At 37.2% G+C, this 21,363-nt stretch overlaps 1 protein-coding gene across 15 annotated transcripts in view; it reads left to right on the plus strand.

Annotated features, from left to right (window-relative positions):
- The window catches only part of PUM2 (pumilio RNA binding family member 2), an 81,892-nt gene that overhangs the window by 24,367 nt on the left and 36,162 nt on the right, over positions 1-21,363 (plus strand). For 8 of the 15 annotated variants that reach the window (XM_025163789.2, XM_007423746.4, XM_025163790.2 and 5 more), the window contains exons 6-10: positions 3,071-3,344; positions 3,968-4,061; positions 6,390-6,512; positions 18,336-18,478; positions 20,772-20,910. In XM_025163789.2, the coding sequence (XP_025019557.1) occupies positions 3,071-3,344; positions 3,968-4,061; positions 6,390-6,512; positions 18,336-18,478; positions 20,772-20,910 (773 nt within the window). The remainder of the gene's footprint in view (positions 1-3,070; positions 3,345-3,967; positions 4,062-6,389; positions 6,513-18,335; positions 18,479-20,771; positions 20,911-21,363) is intronic. The other 7 variants (XM_025163793.2, XM_025163780.2, XM_025163782.2 and 4 more) reach the window with 3 other exon arrangements.

Consider the following 21,363-nt stretch of genomic DNA (forward strand, 5'->3'; position numbering starts at 1 on the left):
ATAGGTTCTTTAACTGCCTGCTCATGTTTCCTTTATACCTTGCTTAACAAAGGTAATTGGGACTGGAATTTCTGTCGCTAAGCAATGCAGTCATAAAGCATGATGGGGTCATAAAACGTGATGGCAATCCCAGCAGTCCCTGTTGCCATCGTTAAGCGAGGACTGCAGGTCATTAAGCGAGGACCTCCTCGCAACTTCCTGCTGGCTTCCCACAAGCAAATTCAGTGGGGAACCATGTGATTCACTTAACTGTGGTGATCCGCTTAACAACCATCACAAAAAAGTCATAGAATCAGGTGCGGTCACGTGATGCCTCACTTCATGACCGCATCACTTAATGAATTTTCCAGTCCCTATTGTCATAAGTCAAGGACTACCTGTAACATTCAAAACCATCTTGATAATTTGGAGAAATGGGCTGATAGTAACAGAACGAGGTTTAACAGTCAAGGGTAAAGTTTGTCACTTAGGAAACAAAAATTAGATGTACAGCTGTAGGATGGCTTGGCAATAGTTGTGGTTAAGATTGGAATATTTGATTGCAAATTAAATATGAGATAGCCATGTAATGAAGTTGCCAAAAAGGCAAATACAGTTGTAGGCTGCAGCAACAGAAATATCATTTCCTAATTATGGAAAGGAATCATTCCACTCTATTCTGCTTTGGTCAGATCTTATCTTGAGTATTATGTCCAGTTCTGGGAACTATAAGGAATCAGAGAAATTAGAACAAGTTCCGGTAAGAAAACAGTGAAGCTAATCAAGGGACTAGAAGCGAGATTCTGGGAAGAAAGATTGAAAGAGCTGCCTGTGTTTAGTTTTGAGAAAAGAGGATGGAGGATGATATGATAGTAACTCTTCAAATACAGGTAGACCTCAGTTAACGACCACTCATTCAGTGACCATTCAGAGTTACAGTGGCGCTGAATGAGTGGTACTTATGACCAGTCCTCAAAGTTCCAGCCATCCCAGCACCTCCACGGTCACGTGATTGCAACCTGGGCGCTTGGCAACTGGCTCGCACTTATGGTTGCACTGTCCTGTAGTCACGTGATTGCAATTTGCTACCTTCCCTGCCGGCTTCCCGCAAGCAAAGTCAGTGAGGAAGCCGGCAGGGAAATTTGCAAGTCACTCCTATAAGTTGTTCCTACTCCCACCACTTTCCCATACACCCTCCCATGCTCTGCAGTACCTATCCCCTGCCAGACCACACTTGCGGCACACAGCAGCCATTTACCTGTACGTCAGCCTGCTTGTGAGCCACCCGGGACTTGCGATTTCCTGTCTGCTTCCCTGTTGATTTTGCTTGTGGGAAGCCGACAGGAAGTCACAAAGAGGTCCTTGTTTAACAACCTGCTACCTTTTGTAACAACAGCAATAGGGACTGCCAGGATTGCTGTCACTAAGCGACGTGATCATGTGACATTGCGCTTTACGACCATATCACTTAGCATTGGAAATTCCGATCCCAATTACCATTGTTAAGCAAGGACTACCTGTACCCAAAAACATAGCACACAGAAGGAACTCAAGACTGTTCTTCCCTGTTCCAGGGTGCAAGAAACAGATGAATGGATTTATGTTACAGGAAGGCAGGGTGTAACAATGTGAGAAAAATCTTCCTATCTATAAAAGCAGTTTGATGTGGTACCTGTTTCCCAGAGGCGATAGACTCCCCTTCATTTGATATATATTTATTTATCATATTTATATAGCTGCTCATCTCAGTAACATGACTCTGGGCAGCATACAATAAAACAGTCAGTTAAAAACAAATCTTAAATAACGAAAACAAAATATAAACAAGATCACAGAAGAATGCATCAAAATCTCACATACGAACCATCTTAAGGGCTCCTCATGGGATCCCGAAGCCTGCTTAAAAAACCAAGTTTTTAGGGATTTCTGGAAGGACAGTAGGGTCAGAGCTAGGTTGCCATATTTCTGGGACACTCATTTGGATTCCTTCACTGAACTCCAGGTGGCCTTCTTACTTCGTGTTCACACAGCATTTTTAACTATAAAAGCTCTTCCTCTTGTAAAAGGAGCACGGTCGCTTCTTCTTCCTATAAGTGGCCAGAGAGACAGTATTTCCCAAATCACCGCTCCATGATCTGGCAGTTCTTAAATATGTTTCCAAATGCAGGATGTACATAGTTTCTGGTTGCTGGAAATTGTTCAATATAAAACTTATGCAAAAATCCAAGTGTTTTTTGAATAAGTTAAGGCTCATACAGGCCTGGTGTGTAATTGATTCAGAAAAGGATTTCTCCGATGCTGCCCTTTAAGATTCACAATGAAGTTGGCTTTGAAGCTGGAGCTTCCATATCCTGCCACACATGCTCTCCCCATCCCACCCTACTCCACCGTAGATCTACTCTTTTAAACAGAATCTGAGCTTTCTGTTATAACATATTTATTAAGCATTTCTGATGCTGTTATGAGGAACTACTGAGAAAATATTTGCTGCTTCATGACTTGGTTTGTTCAAACTTTACCAGTGTTAAGAAAAACAGCAGCAGCAGCAAATGCATGTTAGTTTTACCACGTGCTTACCCTAACAGTAGAAGGCAATATCTATCAATTTCAATCACAAACATTAGCTGTAACTATACTTACCATAAGCAAAAGTAAAATGAAAATTTCAGGAAATTAAGAAAATGGGAAAATAATGGTTATTTTATCATAAGATTATCCATTTTCTTTAGATTAGCAACATATTGTTGGGAATGTAAATTCTACCAGTGCTGCTTTTCTGGGCATTAATAATTCAAACATGCTAATTTTCCCATTGGCTGTTAACATTTTATTGCTCCTGAAAAGAACTAAGAACATTTGTTGTTTTGCACTCAATTATTTGAATTATCGATTAACATAACATTATAGATACATTTAATTTTTAAACAACCTCAACATTAACTGCCATAGAGAACAATTGTGTGCCATTTTCCTGTAAAGCAGCAAAAAATTATTGTGGCATGACAGTCTTTACATGTATAAAGTTTTTCAACATCTCTTTAGACAGTTGTTTTTATAAAAGCTAACTTCTGTTTTTCATTTTTTTTCTAAGCAGTCGTACTCCTGGAAGTCGACAAGCATCCCCAACTGAAGTAACTGAGCGTCTGGGTCCTAACCCTAACGCTGCTGAAGGCTTGTCTTCCCTTTCTAATCCTTCAACTCACAAGCCACTGGTGGAAGAATTTTCAAACTCTGAATCTCAGAATTTGGATGCTATGGAACAAGTGGGTCTTGATTCTCTGCAGTTTGATTATCCTGGAAATCAGGTACAAATGGATTCTTCAGGAGCTACTGTGGGACTCTTTGATTACAATTCACAACAACAGGTTAGTATTTTTATAGCCATATTAATGGTTGGAATTACATTATATAAGTTACAGGTTTCAGCTAAAATGGAACTTCCTAAAGTTCTCACATTTGTTTTTATTGCTACTGCTGTTGTACTTTTTTTTTTATACTCCCCAGTAACAAAATCAGTTCCACATCAAGGGAAGACACTGGCTGAATTCATATAATGATCTCAGTCATAATGTCTTAGCTTTTGTATAAACTCAGCCATTGTCATTTATGAATCATAATTCATAGCTCAACATTATGTGTGGTGTCCCAGTTGTAGCATATTCAAGATAATTGAACTTCTGCAAGCTAGATTTTACAACAGTGAAAGAAGAAGCATGCCATGCAGAATTGTCATTTCTGGTGGCAATTCTGTGTTTTTTATAATGTGTAATTCTTCCATAATATCCCTGAAAAATTTTTTCTATTTACATTTAAAATTGACAGTATTGAATGGTCCTGTGCGTAGAACTCCATGGAATAATAATGGGTCAGTCTTGTAATTTAAAGTAGGACTATTTGTAGTATTTGTTACATTGTGTATTTATTACATTGTAACATGTGGCTCCTTCAAAAATCAAATCCCTATCATTTATTGTTGTTTTTTTCTTAGATATTTCAGAGGACTAATCCTCTTACTGTCCAGCAGTTAACAGCAGCGCAACAACAACAGTATGCACTGGCAGCAGCACAGCAACCACACATAGGTGAGACCTTTTAAAAAGTTTGTGATGAAAAGCTTCTGGATTTCAGCTGGTGTAGGTAACTGATATTTTTTATACACAGAGATTTGGTAGAAATATTTTACGGTTTTTGCCAACGCTCCCAAGCAGAAATTTGTACAACAGATTTTTTTTCCATCTGCAAAAGGCCTCTTGTTTCTTCTACAAAAGACTCTCCATAGGTTTGATAGGTCTTAACCAAACATAGTTGGCTGTGTCTTCAGTTGCTGCAATAGAAGGGAAGGAATTATCTAAACTTGGGAACTTTTCACGAGAAGTGCCAGATTCTTTCACTTCATCTTTAGCAGATGCAGGTGATTAGTAGTAGTGGAGTAGCAATAGAGGAAGAGAGAAAAATATGCACTGCGTGAACTGCTTTCTACCTGCATAACATTGTATTTCAGTCTTGGACTTCAGTGCTTAACAGTGAAGATTGCAAAAGTGTGAAGTAGAATCATATTGCAGCAAGATAAAAATGATTTGTTGGAATGTACAGTGCTATGCAAAAGTTTTAGGCAGGTGTGAAAAAATGCTGTAAAGTAAGAATGTGTTCAAATATATATATTGTAGTTCTTTATGTTTATCAATTTACAAAATGCAAAGTGAGCAAACAGAAGAAAAACCCAAATCAAATCAGTATTTGGTGTGACTACCCTTTGCCTTCAAAACAGCATCAATTCTTACACTTGCACACTTTGTACACTTGCACAAAGTCAGGGATCTTGTAGGATCAGAGTCAGGTGTATGATTAACCAATTATACCAAGCAGGTGCTAATGATCATCAATTTCATAGGTAGGTTGAAACACAGTCATTAACTGAAACAGAAACAGCTGTGTAGGAGGCTTAAAACTGGGTGAGGAACAGCCAAACTGCTACTAAGGTGAGGTTGTGGAAGACAGTTTCATGCCACAGGTCATACACCATGGCAAGACTGAGCACAGCAACAAGACACAAGGTAGTTCTACTGCATCAGCAAGGTCTCTCCCAGGCAAACATTTCAAAGCAGACTGGGGTTTCAAGATGTGCCGTTCAAGCTCTTTTGAAGAAGCACAAAGAAACAGGCAACATTGAGGACCGTAGACGCAGTGGTCGGCCAAGGAAACTTAATGCAGCAGATGAAAGACATATCATGCTTACTTCCCTTTGACATCGGAAGCTGTCCAGCAGTGCCATCAGCACAGAACTGGCAGGAACCAGTGGGACCCCGGTACATCCATCTACTGTCTGGAGAAGTCAGGCCAGAAGTGGTCTTCATGGAAGAATTGTGGCCATACCTCCAACATGGAAACAAGGCTAAGTGATTCAACTCTGCATGAAAACATAGGAGATGGGGTGCAGAAAAATGGCAGCAGGTGCTCTGGACTGATGAGTCAAAATTTGAAATATTTGGCTGTAGCAGGAGGCAGTTTGTTCGCTGAAGGGCTGGAGAGCGGGACAATAATGAGTGTCTGCAAGCAACAGTGAAGCCTGGTAGAGATTCCTTGCAAGTTTGGGGTTGCATTTCTGCAAATGGAGTTGGAGATTTGGTCAGGATCAATGGTGTCCTCAATGCTGAGAAATATAGGCAGATCCTTATCCATCATGCCATACCATCATGGAGGTATGTGCTTGGCCCCAAATTATTCTGCGGCAGGACAATGACCCCAAACATATAGCCAATGTCTTTAAGAACTGTCTTCAGTGTAAAGAAGAACAAGGAGTCCTGGAAGTGATGGTTTGGCCCCCACAGAGCCCTGATCTCAACATCATTGCGTCTGTCTGGGATGACATGAAGAGACAGAAGGATTTGAGGCAGCCTACATCCACAGGAGATCTGTGCTTAGTTCTCCAAGATGTTTGGAACAACCTACCTGCCGAGTTCCTTCAAAAACTGTGTGTAAGTGTACCTAGAAGAATTGATGCTGTTTTGAAGGCAAAGGGTGGTCACACCAAATATTGATTTGATTTGGATTTCTCTTCTGTTTGCTCACTTTGCATTTTGTAAACATAAACAATTATAATATATATTTTTGAAAGCATTCTTACTTTACAGCACTTTTTCACAAAACTGCCTAAAGCTTTTGCACAGTACTGTATGTTCTAGTGTGAAATGAGTTTACAAAATGCTCTATATTTGCATTTTACATATTGAATTTTTTAACATTAGCACAGAAAATGAAATTGTCAGTTACAATTAAAGCATTTCTAATTTTCTATCAATATTCTCTGAAATCATATCAAACTTGTAAAGCTAGCATTTTAAAAACTTGTGCGGTACAACATTGTATGGTGTCTGTTTTTGGTGAAATTGAACCTTTTGTTACTGTAACAGGTGTATTTTCGGCAGGCTTGGCTCCAGCTGCTTTTGTGCCAAATCCCTATATTATCAGTGCTGCTCCACCAGGTGCTGACCCATATACAGCAGCAGGCTTGGCTGCAGCGGCTACGTTAGCAGGTAAGGGAATACTATTATCAGACAAATTGTAGTATTGCATATTTTAAAAACAGTTGCTTTTTTTCATATTAGGTGTAAATCACCCAGGTTAGAAAATTAAAATGTTCAAATTGTTCCTTTTGACTTTCAAATGTCAGAATTACTATAGATAGGACGTCACAGTATTTAGTCCTGTTGTTGAGACTTATATTTTCTGTTGTGTCCATATCTGATATGAGGAATTAATTCTAACCAAGATTTTAATTGGGTTTTTCTACTCCTGTTTTTCTTGGACTCCCAATCCCATGTTCCTCTTCACTCCACAGCAGAAAAACTAAGCCAAATGCAGGAATTTACTGTCTTCCCTTTGAATGATGTCAGAATATTAGGGCAGGGGAGAGGAGCATATGACTATCTTCAATATTTAGTTGAAAGAAAAGTTATTTGAAAATTATAAACTGATAATGTCAGATAAAATGGATCAACCCTCACACTTGAGAACAAAGATTAAGCCATTCTTGGATTAAAATTCATAATGAAACTGAGATGGCATCATCTTACTTGCTGCCTTAACCTATACATAGTTAAATTATTTTTTTGTTGGGCTTAAGTGATTTCTGTAAGACTCCTTAAGGGAGTTAGTTATTTGAGGAGTTGCTGACTGGAAAGCTGATTCAAATCACAAAATTGAATATGAATTATCCCCAGTTTTATTAATATATATGATCTGCAAGTATAGAATCAGTTTTCTAAACACTGATTCCAGGTGAACTGATGATCATAACCACAAGTCAGGCTATCATAGGGCTGTTCCAGGTCTCTTTTCTCATTGTCCCATCTTCTAGATGGAGACAGATATCATTTAAATCTGAAGAAGACAAAGCATCTAACTCCCAGTTGCTCATAAGTAAATCCATTTCTTGTTCTATTGTTGTTGTCAGTTGATGCAAAATATTTGGGCACTTCTAATTTTATTCTTAATAAGCATTTTTCTTTAAGTTGATTACAGTAAGTTACTCATATTTAGTCTATAACCTTATTTGGATTGGTATGGCCCAGTGTAATTGACCTAGATTTTTACAACCTCATAATTAGATTTATGACAGCCTGGATTCAGCCATAGATCTGTGCTGGCAGTTCATATATCTACACAGAAACCCAAACAAATGTTTTGTGACAGTTTTGGTGATAAGGAGAAGCTGGTAGAGTTTCCTCTAGGAAATTGTTTTCACAGGAGGAGGAAGGGCTGTTGGGTTGGCCTCAGGGGTGGAATCTTCAATTACCAAAAGAACTCTGGGAGGGATAACTGGAACTAGGAGAGAACTTGAAGCGAAGTGGAAAGTCTTCTACAGTGAACCTAGATAGCTCTGCCTGTTGACGATTCATGGTATTAATATAGAATAATGTAGGCTGATATAACTGAGTTGGATTAGGTGGTGTTTATTAGTTCAGTGACAGATCTGGAGAAGATTGCTGAAGAGAATTTTGAACACAATTCAGGAAAGAGTGCTGAATGATTAGGCGGATGCATTGTGGGGTATGGTCTGCCTTGTGCCGATGATCCTCCAGGGATCAAAGAGGGTAGAAAATCAAAGGTTTTCCACTTAGAGAAAAGCCAGCTGCCAGCCTAATTAACAGAGGGAAAATTGGTGCCAGAAATAGAACATGGACAGACAGACAAGATTATAGAGTACATTCATATCCAGGTAGAAAAATCTTATGCTACATAATATTAAATAAGAAAAAGAAGTTTAGTCATTCTGCAGTTTAGAATCTTTGCACTTATCTAGAAATGAGTAGAAGGTGGTGGGAGAACCCAAGCTTGGCACTTAAACCTATAAACAAATCGATTAGCGCTGCTAAAGAACGCAGTTGACGGATTGAAAGGGAAAGTTGACAAACAGAACATACCGTATTTTTCCGACTATAAGACGATACTTTTTTCTAAAATCCTTACCCTAAAAATTGAAGGGCGTCTTATTCAAGGAAGTCAGCCGAGAATCGCGCAGTTGCAAAACTGCCCATACTTTGTTTCTGCAGAGAGGCTTCCTCCTATTGCTAGCCTCCAATCACGAGTGAAATAGCTTGTCTCCCAAACAGACTTCCTCCAATCATGAGCCTGTTGTAACTGACGTCAGCTGATGCTGAACAAACCAATTGGAGGAAGGCTGTTTGCAGAGACAAGCAGTTTCACTCGTGCTTGAATGTAATCAGTTATGCAAAAGAGCCTGGAAATAGAGCTGCAGAGAGACGGTTTGGACCTCCTCCCACCGAGTGTATCAGGTAAATGTTAGCTAATTACTAAATAAAAATGTGTTCTGCACTATCTTTAAAATATTGATTTCTTAATTTTGGGTTGGAAAAGTGGGGGTCGTCTTGTACATGGGGGTGTCTTATTGTCGGAAAAATATGGTACTTTTTTACTTTTATGTCCGATTATACAGTACTAAATAAATGTTTGGAAAGCATGGGGACAAATCCTCCTCCCTATATTTGCATCTTTAAGGAGTTTACATTTTTTGGTGAATAGGATAATGATTCATGTTTCTTGTGTATGGTTTCCCATCCCCTCTATTTTTTTTAATGTGATTTTTTTCCTTTTTATTATATTGTTCTAAGTCTTGATACATTATAACATTTCAGTAAAGTGATATTTATACAATATTAATTTATACAATATTAATTGTGTTGACATCTTATTTAGATCATTTAGAATATTAGAAATAAAAAAGAAGATAAATATTCTATCAGTATTAATTACAATTTAGGCTGTCAATATTTCAAGCATATAATTATTTGACTTTTTCATCCAGTATTGAAATATTAAAAAAAGAGACTCCTGCAAGTTGCATCGAAGTGTGTGTGTGTGTGTGTGTGTGTGTGTGTATATATATATATAGTTTGTAAAAAGAAAAAAAAAGATAAACAATATAGATTTAGCAAGAATTAGAATACCAAATAAATAAATAAATGAAAGTGAACAAAAGGAAAAAGAACTATTGGATTTCTAACTTCCTTTTTTTGGTATATCTGCTGATTTACAGTATTGTAGACATTTAAGCCCCCTAGAAGCCTGACGGTAATTATATTTGCCCTGCTGTGTGATGTATGTATGAGAACCATTCTTGCTTAAATTTGGTTGTTGTATATATATATACTGTTAGTTTTGCCATTGTTGTGTATTCTCCAAGTTTAAGTTCCCAATCAGATATTGTCAGAATTATATCTTTCTTCCAGTGTTAAACAAAATTCATTCTCACTGAATTCCAAAATTTTCTGTGTTGTATTATGTATATCTTTCCAGTACTTTTGAGGTTTTTTTACAGCCCACCACATGTGATAAAATGTTCCTTCTGTTTCATGACATTTCCAACATTTATTACTGCATGTCTATCTTAGATATTATTGATGGAGTTGCATATCACCTGTAGTACATTTTGTACCAATTTTCCTTTAAGTTGTAACTTGGTATAAATTTTATAGATTTAGTCCATAATTCTTCCCATTGTTGTGTTGTAACTGTTTCTTTAAAAATTTGCATCCATTTTATCATAGTTTTTTGTTTGTTCTCTCTCTGTGTCATATCTAAGTAAAAGTTTATATACGTGCCCTAACAGATGGTGTTGGTTTTGTACGAGTATTTTAAATTCTGTATTTTTTCTTAATATCCCTCCTTCCTTCCTGAGATCTGATTTTACCTTCCAGCAATTTGTAAGTACATCAACCAAGATATCTTCCAGACTTCACTAAGTAGTTCTTTCTGTCTTTTTAATCTGTTCGTAGAGTCTGAGTGAATCATATCTGCATATGTAATTACATTTTTCTTGCTGCAGTTGTCTCCAACATGAAAAGCATTTGAGAGAGATGCTAGAGGTGAACTTGTTGGGCTTATTACAAATAGTCCTTGTTTAGCAATTGTGTCATTAAATGACCGTTTGCCGTTACAACAGTGATGAGAAAGTAACTTTACAACCAATCCTCACATTTATGACCTTCACAGGTCTGTAAAACAAAGAAAAACTGAAGTAAGATCATAAGCATGGTGGCAGTTTCACTTAGCAACCGCTTTGCTTAATGACCGAGTTGCTGGTCCCAGTTGTGGTTGCTAAAAAAGTGCTACCTATATTCCCTTTGTCGAATTCTATGGTTTTATCAAACTTTGTCTAATAATATGTCCTTTTAAATTTTTATCCTCCTTTGTATCTCTGTACCATAATTATCTATGAAGTCCATTGGCAAAGCCAGCTCCTTCTAAAATTGCCATTCTACTATTTGGGGATTTTATCTACTGTATTATCCATGACAGGGAACTTGCTTTATGATATCATTTAAAATTTAAAAGTGCAAGACCACCTCTCTCTTTGGAATCATGTAGGATTTGTTGTTTGACTCTGCATCTTTTTCCATTTTGTATAAACTTATTGACAGTTTCTTGCCATTCTTGTAGAATTCTCTCTGAAATTCTGATTGGCAGTATTTGGAATACATAGTTTATTTTGGGTAGTACACTCATTTTGATGATTGCAATTGATCCTAATCACTTTAAGGAACTTTAAATTCTTCCAACTTTCAAGGTCTCTTTTAATCTCTTGCCATAATTTAACATACAGGTAGTCCTCATTTAGCGACTGCCTTGTTTAGCGACCGTTTCCAGTTACGATGGTGATGGAAAAGTAACTTTATGACCAGTCCTCACATTTATGACCTTTACAGGTCTGTAAAGCAAAGGAAAACTGAAGTAAGATCATAAGCACAGTTGCAGTTTCACTTAGCTTAATGACCGAGTTGCTGATCCCAATTGTGGTTGCTAAATGAGGACTACCTGTAGTTATTTTGATAGTAAACCAAGGTATTTCGCTGAATGAGCCATCTGACAGAATGAGCTTCCTGCAGAAGATTGATTTCTCCTTGCATTAAAAATCTTATAATTTTTTTAGTTTTTGAACATTGATTTCATATCCAGAGTGTTCTCCAAAACTATTAATTGTTTCCACTTTTTATTGCCTTCTGTGGTTCTGTGATAATTAATACTATGTCATCTGGATAATATTTAAGCTTATCTTCCTCTGTATGAATTTTGAGACCTATTTGTTTATCGGACTTTTCCTGCCAGTAATTCTAATACAATGATTAATAAAGGAGAAAGTGGACATCCTTGTCTTGTTTCTTTACCGATTTGGAAATCTGAAGAGAGCGTTCCATTAACCATAATCTTTGCTTTTTGCTGTTAGTATATACTTTTAACCCAAGCTTGAAATTATTTTCCAGAATTCATTTATTGGATTTTGTAGTCTCTAAACATCTATTAGTTCCAGTTCCTCTATAAATTGAAATATCTTTTGCGGAAGCTTCCCACATTTTTGTGTGTGTCTCGATTTATCTAAATTCAAATCCATAACTCCATGCATATCTCCCAAAACAAGTATTTTCCTTTCTTCATATTCTATTAATTTTTTGGGAAAAAATCTTATTACAAAATTGTTCTTTATTTTTATTTGGAGCATATATAGAAGCCAAAGTGATTGTTTTATGTTCTTTTCATATTTTCAAAACTAATATCCTTCTTACTGTGTCTTTGAATTAGTCTAGAACTTCCCAGGCTGATGATTTAATATAGATTACTATTCCATTTTTTTAAGGTTGTCTAATGGTTATATATTCTTGTCCCAATTTCCATTGCTTTAACAAATGAATATGTCCTGTTTTTATATATGTTTCTTGTAGGCAAACAATAACCACATTTTGTTTTTTCAGTTTGTAGAAGATTTTGTTATGTTTTTGTGGTGAATTTAGTTGATTAACATTCAGTGAAATTAGTGTTGTCTCCAATTTAGAATCAATTTAAAGCTGCTATATCCAGTTTTCCTTTTTCTTTGTCAACTGTGTCCAATTTCATAGTCTGAGCGTGTTCATACCTGGTCTGAGATACCCTGAGTTATTAGTTCTGTTTCCAATGAAAGGACTTGTGAGGATGTTTTAATCAAGAGTGTCTTTGTATCCAGAAAAACTTCTAACACAAATGGAATCTTCCGTCTGTATCTGAGTTGTTTTATTCTTAACACAGATGTCTGTGATGTGAATTGTTTTCTTTTTTTAGCATTCCTGGAGAAATATCTTGAAATATTTGAATTTGCTTCCCTTCTGTGGTCAGTGGAGATTCTATTTGCTGTTTCAATATAACATCTCTTGTTTTTTTGTGTTTAAATCTTACTAATATGTCTCATGATGATTGTCTTTGTGCGTATCTTGAGTTTAATTCAATGGGCATATTGAATATTTAAGAAATTACCTTGTGTTTTTAGAATTGTTTTCATTAGGACCCTTATTTTTGCTTCTACAACTTTCCCTGGGTCCTCAGGGATGCCTCTAAATCTTAAGTTTAAAGTGTCTTTGCTGAGAGTCTAAAATTTCCAGAGTGTCTTCTATTTTCTGTTTTTCTGAACCTTGGGCGTCCTGGACTTTTTTTAAACTTTCATATCCTTCTTTCAATTTCGATATGTCCTGTGTGTTTGCTTGTACATTTTTTGTAAGTCCTCTTAATTTCAGTTTTCAGCTGAAAGCTGTATTTGCTAATTTATAAAATACTTTGTCCTGTAATTGCTGAAATTGATTGCTAATTTCTGTGGATAATGTTTCAAACATCTGGTTGAGTCTATCAATTCTGATTCTGTAGAATCTCCATCTCACTTCTTATGCTTGTGAGACAGTCCTCTATCTTTTCTATTTCTAAAGGATGAAAAAATACTCTCCATACAATTTATGTACTTATGCATTTATAGAGGAATCATATACTTTACCCCCTCCTGAATTGAAATTACATTGATATTGCTAATATTATACATATAGCATTGTCTTTGGCTCCATCTTGTGGCTTCTGTAGTTCTTGTGCCAGTAGAGGGGAGAATAAATCCCAATTACACAATGTTCTATTTTGTTTTGGAAAATAAATGATAAGCCAGTTCATTTTAAGAAATTTCAAGGTCAGTGTCCTACCCAGATTCTTTGAAATGGACCCAGCTCTCAAAATTGTTGCTCAGAAATACTAGAGAAAGTTGCTATCCCTTCACAAGTCTCACCACAATCAACACTGCTCCTTTAACTGAAATTTAGCTTTATGCAAACTGTGTTGCAATCCACACTTAAGTTCCAGTTGTTATTATTTGTCCCTTATAAAAGATATATATTATGCACAAGTTAGAGTTAAGTCCCAGGAAAGAAAAACTTAGTTCTCACCACAGTTTTCTCTTAGAGATGTTTCTGAAACGTAGATTGAGATTAACAGCAATGGGGGGTTCTGCCTCCACTTTAGCCATGCTTTCTAAGCAGAATCTCCAGTATAAAACCTGAGGTTAAAGAAAAAAACAGAAACCAGGATGCAGAGCAGGACAGGAAAGCTAGTTGCTTGTGTATGATTTCCTATCCCCTCTATTTTTAAAAGCCTTTTAAAACTACATTTTATACTAATAATGTAATCCAAAATAGAATAATTCAAGTGGTAAATATTGAATGTAAAGCCATAATAACAACTACCAGAAACTTGCTGATCAAGAATGTTCATCAGTAGTAATAATAATTTTAATAATGTATTAAACTTGTATGCTGCCCAACTCTCAACAACTCTGGGTGGCTCACAACAAAGAGATTACAATAAAATCAACAAAAGATAAAGATAAAAGATGGCAAGTGTGATGAAGCGAGGGGTCTCATTCTCCCTCACCAAAAGCCTGGGTAAAGAGCCAGGTCTTCACAGCTGTTCTAAGCAATAGCAGAGTGAGGGCCATCCAAATCTCAGGGGGAACCTTGTTCCAGCAGGCAGATGCTGCTACAGAGAAGTTGCGCTTCCAGGGTTCCAATAGATGATACTGTTTAATTGAAGGAACTTGAAGCACACCAACCCTTCAGGATCAAATTGGCTGGGCAGATGCTATGGGAGATAGGTAGTCCTTCAAGTAACTAGGCCCTATGCCATGTAGGGCTTTTTAGGTAACAACCAGCAGCTTGAATCATATCTGGAAGCAAACTGGCAATCAGTGCAGCTCGCGAAGAAGAGGTATTACATGGGCATACCAAGGCATGCCCTTTGCTGCTTGTGCTGTTGCATTCTGTACCAGTTGAAGCTTCCAGGTAGTCTTCAAGAACAGCTCCATATAGAGTATGTTGTGGTAGTCAAGCTGCGAAGTGACTAGGGCATGAATGAGTGACTGAAGGGCCCTCCAAACTAGGAAAGTTTGCAACTGGTGCACCAGTTAGAGTTGTGTAAAGACCTTCCTGGCCACAGCTGACACTGGCTCTTCAAGCAGGAGCTGTGAGTCCAGGAAGGCCCCCAGATTGCATACGAATCTTGAAGAGGGAAGTGCTACATCCAAGATCAAAGATGAAATGTCCCCAGATTTGGGTGACCTGAACACCCACAGCTTTGGTAGGTCTTGGTAAGATTGGTAGGATTGAGTTGGAGACAGTTCCTATCAAAACCCACGCAGCCTCCAGACACAGGAATAGAACCTTTAAAGCCTCACTTGGCTGGCCCAGGTTTGAAAGATATAATTGGGTATCATCAGCATGCTGATGATACTGAACTGCAATCTGGCAAATGAGTTCACCAAGCAGTTTCATGTAGATGTTGAAAAGAAGAGAAGAGAGTAGAATCTTGCGGCACCCCACACAGGAGGGGCCTAGGGAGCGATCTCTCCCCCACAACTAACACCGACTGGAACCTCTCCTGGGGAAAGGAAGAGAACCACTGTAAAATAGTGCCCCCAGTCCCCAGCCCATACAGCTAGCTCACGGTTGACAATATCAAAAGCTACTGAGACATCAAGGAGCACAAGGCCAGCGCACCACCTCTATCCTGGCTCTGCCGCTGATCACCAACAAGCACAACTAAGACTGTCTCAGCATTAAATCCCATCCTGAAACCCAACTGAAACAGGTCTAGATGATCCATTTCCTCCAGGGTTCCTATCAGCTGCAGACCAACCACCCTCTCAACAACCTTCCCCAAAAGTGGAAGGCTGAAGACTGGTTGATAGTTGTTGAATACCATGGGGTCCAAAGGCAGCCTCTTGAGAAGGGGGCACACCACTGCTTCTTTTAAGGCAGAAGGTACCACCCTCTCCTTCATAGGGGTTGACACCATGCCTGGACTCAACTGCGGGTCACCTCCTAGGCCAGGATTCAGTGAATAGATAAGATACAGCTAGAATTATTCAGTGAAGGCTGGAATATACTGTGATCCGATGTATTTACAAATTGCTGGAAGGATAAAATCACATCTTAAGAATGAGGAAAGGACATTAAGAAAAAAGACAGAATTTAGAACTCTTATACAAAATCAGTACCATCTGTTAAGCTGCATATATAAATTCCTACTTAGATACGACAGAGATAGAACAAATAAAACACTAACGATAAAATGTATGCAAAATTTTAAAAAAAACAGTCGCAACACAACAATGGGAAGAATTATGGACCAAATCCATAAAATTTACTCCAAGCCACAGTCTAAAAGAAAATTGGTACAAGATGTTTTTGAGATGACATACAAGCCTATCAATAATCTCCAAAATAGATAAATAATACAATAATACATGTTGGAAATGCCATGAAACAGAACAAACATTTTACCACATATGGTGGACATGCAAAAAAACTCAAAAGTACTGCAATGTACTTTTGTACATAATACAGTGTAGAGAATTTTGGAAATTACATTTGAAATGAAATTACAACTTTTTTTTAGTAGGTATAATCCCAGAATATGTCAACAAGAAATTTCATAATTTACTGAGGTACTTGCTCATGGCAGCAAGAATAAATTTTTTTCAACATTGGAAGAAAGATGCAGTTCTGACAATATCTGATTGGAACTTAAACTGATTGGGAGGTTATGCAGCAATGACAAAATCAGCAGCATACAGGTAGTCCTCACTGATTGCGTTTGGGACTGGCAATTCCATTGCTAAGCAACATGGTTGTAAAGTGAAATATATGACTGCATCTGATTTACAACGTCAGTTCCAGCTCTGTTTGCTAAGTGAATCAGCTGTGGTTGTTACCCATGACGTCACATGAGTATGACTTGTGACTTCCTGCCAGCTTCCCCATTGACTTTGCTCATCGGAAGCTGGCTGGGAAGGTCACAAATGGCAATCACATGACCACAGGATCCTGCAGGTGTCATAAACGTGCGCTGGTTGCCAAGCGCTCAAATCATGATAATTTGACCATGGGGATGCTGTGATGGCCTCAACTTCGAGGACCTGTCGCTGAACGAGTGGTTGGTAAGAGAGGACTACCTATATATTCACAACAGAAGTTTAACCAAATTCAAGCAACAATGGTTCCCATGTATACAATATATTACGCAACATGGCAAATATAAACACAAAATGGCTTCTGAGGGCACCTAAATGCTTACAAAGACTGCAATTGATAGAGGCACAAAAATGGGGAAATTAGAAACCAAATAGCTTTTTTTTTACTTTTTGTTGTTTATTTTGTTGTTTCTTTTTTTAATATGCACAGTTATAAGTAACAATACAGTAGAGGCCTTAGTATTAAGTGTTATGCTTAAGACAGAAACCTTTATTATTTAAAAAAAATTCAGTGTATTTTATAGTTTATTAATGCCACATTTAGATATAGATGTAAAATTTAAATAACTTTATGCTTATCAACATTAACATTTTAGAAATCATAGTTAATATCAATATAAACGTTTTCTTTTCCTTTATCTTTAAAGGTTTAAGTTAGCTAAACATTAGAGCATTAATAATCTCCAGTCAATACTATATAAATACCACTATAGCCAAATAATATAATGTACTACTTGTGTTTTATAATAGTACAATAAAACAATATTTTAAAAAAGGAGAGGTAAATTAGGAAATATTTGGTGGATTGCAGTTTGAGAATCACTATTATAAAACAGCTTAGGATCCAAATGCATAAAAGATTGCTTTCCCAATAACCCTCCAATCTGTACACTAAAATCATATGGATTTATGTCCCACTGATGGCTTCAGCTCACAGTGCAGTGGACAAAAGTAGGACCTTCTCTGTAACGAAGTTCCAGTTACAGAATTCCTTCTCAAGTATATGGTTGTCACCCAGACTGTTGTGTTTTAAACAACAACTAAAGATATGCCTATTCATACAGGTATTTGTTAGATGACAACTGTTTAGGATCAGGCTACCCGACTGTTTTCATTTGCTGCATTTTTATTATCTAGGATTAGTGTTGTAATAGATTACTTTTATTCTTTTGTATGCCACTTTGACTCCTTTGGGAGAAATTGCAATATAAAGCAAAATAATTATTATACAGATTTTTATTTTCTACTGTGTCTACTACACTAAATAAAAAGATTACTTAACTAAGTTTGCTGCTTAATGTGCCTCAGATGATGCATGGGTAGAAAATGAGCAAGTACTTCATAAAATAATAGGAAAGCTTCCTTTAACTGTTCTTTTTATGTTATGTATCAATTTTTCACATTGATCTGAATGGAGAAAGAAAAAGACATGATTAATTCTCTCATTAAAATCAAATTGTAAAAAGGTTCAGTTTGACTGGTTTATGTTCCAGATGTTTAAAAATATCTGCATTCTTTTATTTACTGTGTGCTAACCTACCACACCTTGTTGCTTTCAACTGTTAGGGACAAAAGATCACTATCTTCTTTTGGAGGAGAGGGGACTTAAGGTTTTTCTTGGGGGCATTTTGTTATGAGATATGTAGTCATGTTTGTTTATTTATGATAGTATTAAGTACTAACAAGCTACGTTTGTTCCCAGGGCATCGGAAAAATATAAATATTTGGATTTTTTTTTTTTCTTTGTCAGGACCAGCAGTTGTTCCTCCTCAGTATTATGGAGTTCCTTGGGGAGTGTATCCAGCCAATTTGTTTCAACAGCAAGCGGCCGCCGCAGCAAACAGCACTGCCAATCAGCAGGCTGCATCACAGGCACAACAAGGACAGCAGCAGGTAAACCAGACAGATACACATGCCAAAATATTTCTTTGCTTATATATCTAGCAGGCTGTACTCTGTGTGTGTGGTGTGTTGGAGAAAATACTACTACATGGCTTGATACATTTGCTAGGTCAAGCTATTCAAAACCTCTGATTCTTCAAGTGCATTTCCTTTTCAGGTTGGTCTGCAGTTTTTAGTGTTCTCCTTCCATAAAATGTGGTACCTTTTCTCAGCTTGAAAATTGGAAGCTGCTGACTGGACTATTTGTATAGTCTTGATTTTTGAACTAGAGATACTTAGGCTTTTTCTTTTCCTGTTCTCTAGTTGATATCACATACACTTCCTGTTGGCTTTTTTTCTGTGAACTTGTAAAGACCCCCACTCCAAAGCAACAAAGATCAAATTCAGAAAGTGGCAGAAAGCCAGAAGTCAACCAACCTGAAGGATGACTCTTGCTCTGAGCTCTGCCTTGGAAATAAGTTGGAAAGCTATTGATCTCTCTCACCTGGTCTCTACCCTGAGTTATATCTGAAAGGATTACAGAGGCATCTGATCCATAAGCATGTCCTACTAAATATTTGAGTATCATCACTATTTTTCATTTCCATAGTTCCCTGCCAACTACCATACCAACTCCACCAAGCTGATTCCACAAATAGAGATCATGTTCTTGGAGGGGCTGTTCATCTAGCTGATATGATGGCCATCAATTTTTATTCCCTGACAAGGAAGAGTGCAGGATTTGCAGAGGGTGAGAGAATTGGCAAAAAGTGGATCCCTGTCTTGCATAAACAGAAGTGGCTTTTGCTGTTTAAAGCTAGAATCAGAAAATGTCTCTTGGCATTAAACATTGAGTGTATATGAGAATAATTATCCAAGGCACTGATCACATAAAGCTGACCTTGTCTCAGAGTGTTTCAAGGAGAATTGCTTTATACAAAAGTGTTTGAACAACATACTGCAGTGCTTTATTAAAAGAAATACCCTGTTTTTTAATGATTTTAATTAATCCATGTTAATGTTCTCTCACAACTTAAATTTCTGCCTGTTATTAGGTGGTACATCTTAGGCTCATACAGATGTAACATTTTCTGGCTCCTAATCATACTTAGATTCCTTTCTCCTTTTATTCCTTTTTTCAGAGCTAATTTTGATTTAATGTTACATCAGTTTGGTAATAGTTTAATCAAAGGATAGTTAGAAGGTTGCTCTAAAACTCATTTTTTCAATTTTGTTAATGATCACTGCTATTAACCTATGCATTGCTTCATGATTAATTAGAAAACCACAAGGTAAGAGGAAATTTGCATGTGGTACCATTTTTAAAGCAAAATGGCTGTATCAGGATATGTCTGCAGTAAGCCTTAGGACAGGATTTTATGAGTGACACTTCTGTGTTTCATGCTATTTCCTATTACACATTAGACTTGGCAGATCTCTTTATTTCTCATAAGGATAATTAATAAAGGATAATTGGATATACAGCTTTAGACAAATATGCTAAAATTTCCTTAAAATAGTTCTACAGTTGAAAAGAATTCTGTAGTAAAAAGAATTAAAAAAAATAAAAAATAACCTTGAAGGGGAAGACAGAAAACATTAAAACATACAAATGAATGGGTATGAAAATATTTCTACTTTCCTTTTTCAAGAATTGTTGTTGAGGTCATGGGTCAGATGAGTTTGCCCCTAATGCTCTTTTTTGTGACTTACCATATTTGTATATTCAGTAACTGAATAACAGGTGGAACGTACTCATTATCTATAATTTGAAGGGTTTGTAGAGTACATAATTCAGTACTCAGGAGCTCAACCTGATCTGTACTGACTGTGGCTGGCAGCAGTTGACCATGGTTAAAAGTACTGAGGATAACTTGCACTAGACGAGAGGTGCTAAGAAAGAAGTGGTCATTATATATTAACAATTCTTTATATATGATTTAGAGCCAACAAGCATTACATCTGCATTGATCCAAGAGAGTAAATATTTCACTAAACCTAGTAATCCAGGTTTTCTGGTAACTGCAATTTTAGGAATGTTACGAAACAATATTTAAAGGCTGGTGATGGCTATAAAGAGGGAACTCTTACCTGTTTGCCATGCTTACCTACAGCAATGTGTGGAGTTTGATTCCTTGCCATTTCTTGAGTTGTGTTTAGCAGTGTTGGATTATAGAAAGCTTCGTGTGTTGAACTTTCACCTCTTGTGCCATATATTTTCCATCAAAATAATCTACTCCTAGTACACTTTTCTTTTGTTTGTACGCTTAAAAAAAACACAACGAAAGCCATTGGTTTTTTGTAGGTTCTTCGTCCTGGAGGAAATCAGCGCCCTCTTACTCCCAGTCAGAGTCAGCAAGGGCAGCAGGCAGAGCCACTTGCAGCAGCTGCGGCAGCAAATCCAGCTTTGGCTTTTGGTCAGGGTCTTGCCACCGGCATGCCAGGTATGTAATGATGAGTCAAGAAAACTAAGAACAAACTCAGCCTAAAAATCCTAAAATCTTGATGTTATCACAATAGCCTGTTTAGCCGTAATCTCTCTATAACCGTTGTTTAGCCTGGATAAGACTCTGAAATGTGATTTTCACTATGTTTACAGCTGGCAGGGTCAGCACAGAAGAATACATGGGGAGAAAGGAAAAGACTGGGGAACAATGTGTAATGTAGCAGCCTAGTTCCAGCCCTCCAGCATGGGGTATCATATCTATACTACCTCCCAAAAAATTAAAATTGCCCAGTTCTAATCTCCCACTTAACAGCTTTAGAAAACTAGGGAATTATAATAGTTTATGTGTAAAAAAGGGGGGCTTTGTTTTATTTCTGTAGTGGCAGTTTGTTTTCTGCTGCAGCCTGTTGCACCCTCTAAAATATCCATGCCAGGGACCATCTGAAATGGA

This window comes from Python bivittatus, unplaced genomic scaffold (genome assembly GCF_059951505.1).
Source record: "Python bivittatus isolate LINGU-HERP-01145 unplaced genomic scaffold, Pbiv_v1 ctg000020_np1212, whole genome shotgun sequence".
In the NCBI taxonomy this organism is placed as follows: domain Eukaryota; kingdom Metazoa; phylum Chordata; class Lepidosauria; order Squamata; family Pythonidae; genus Python; species Python bivittatus.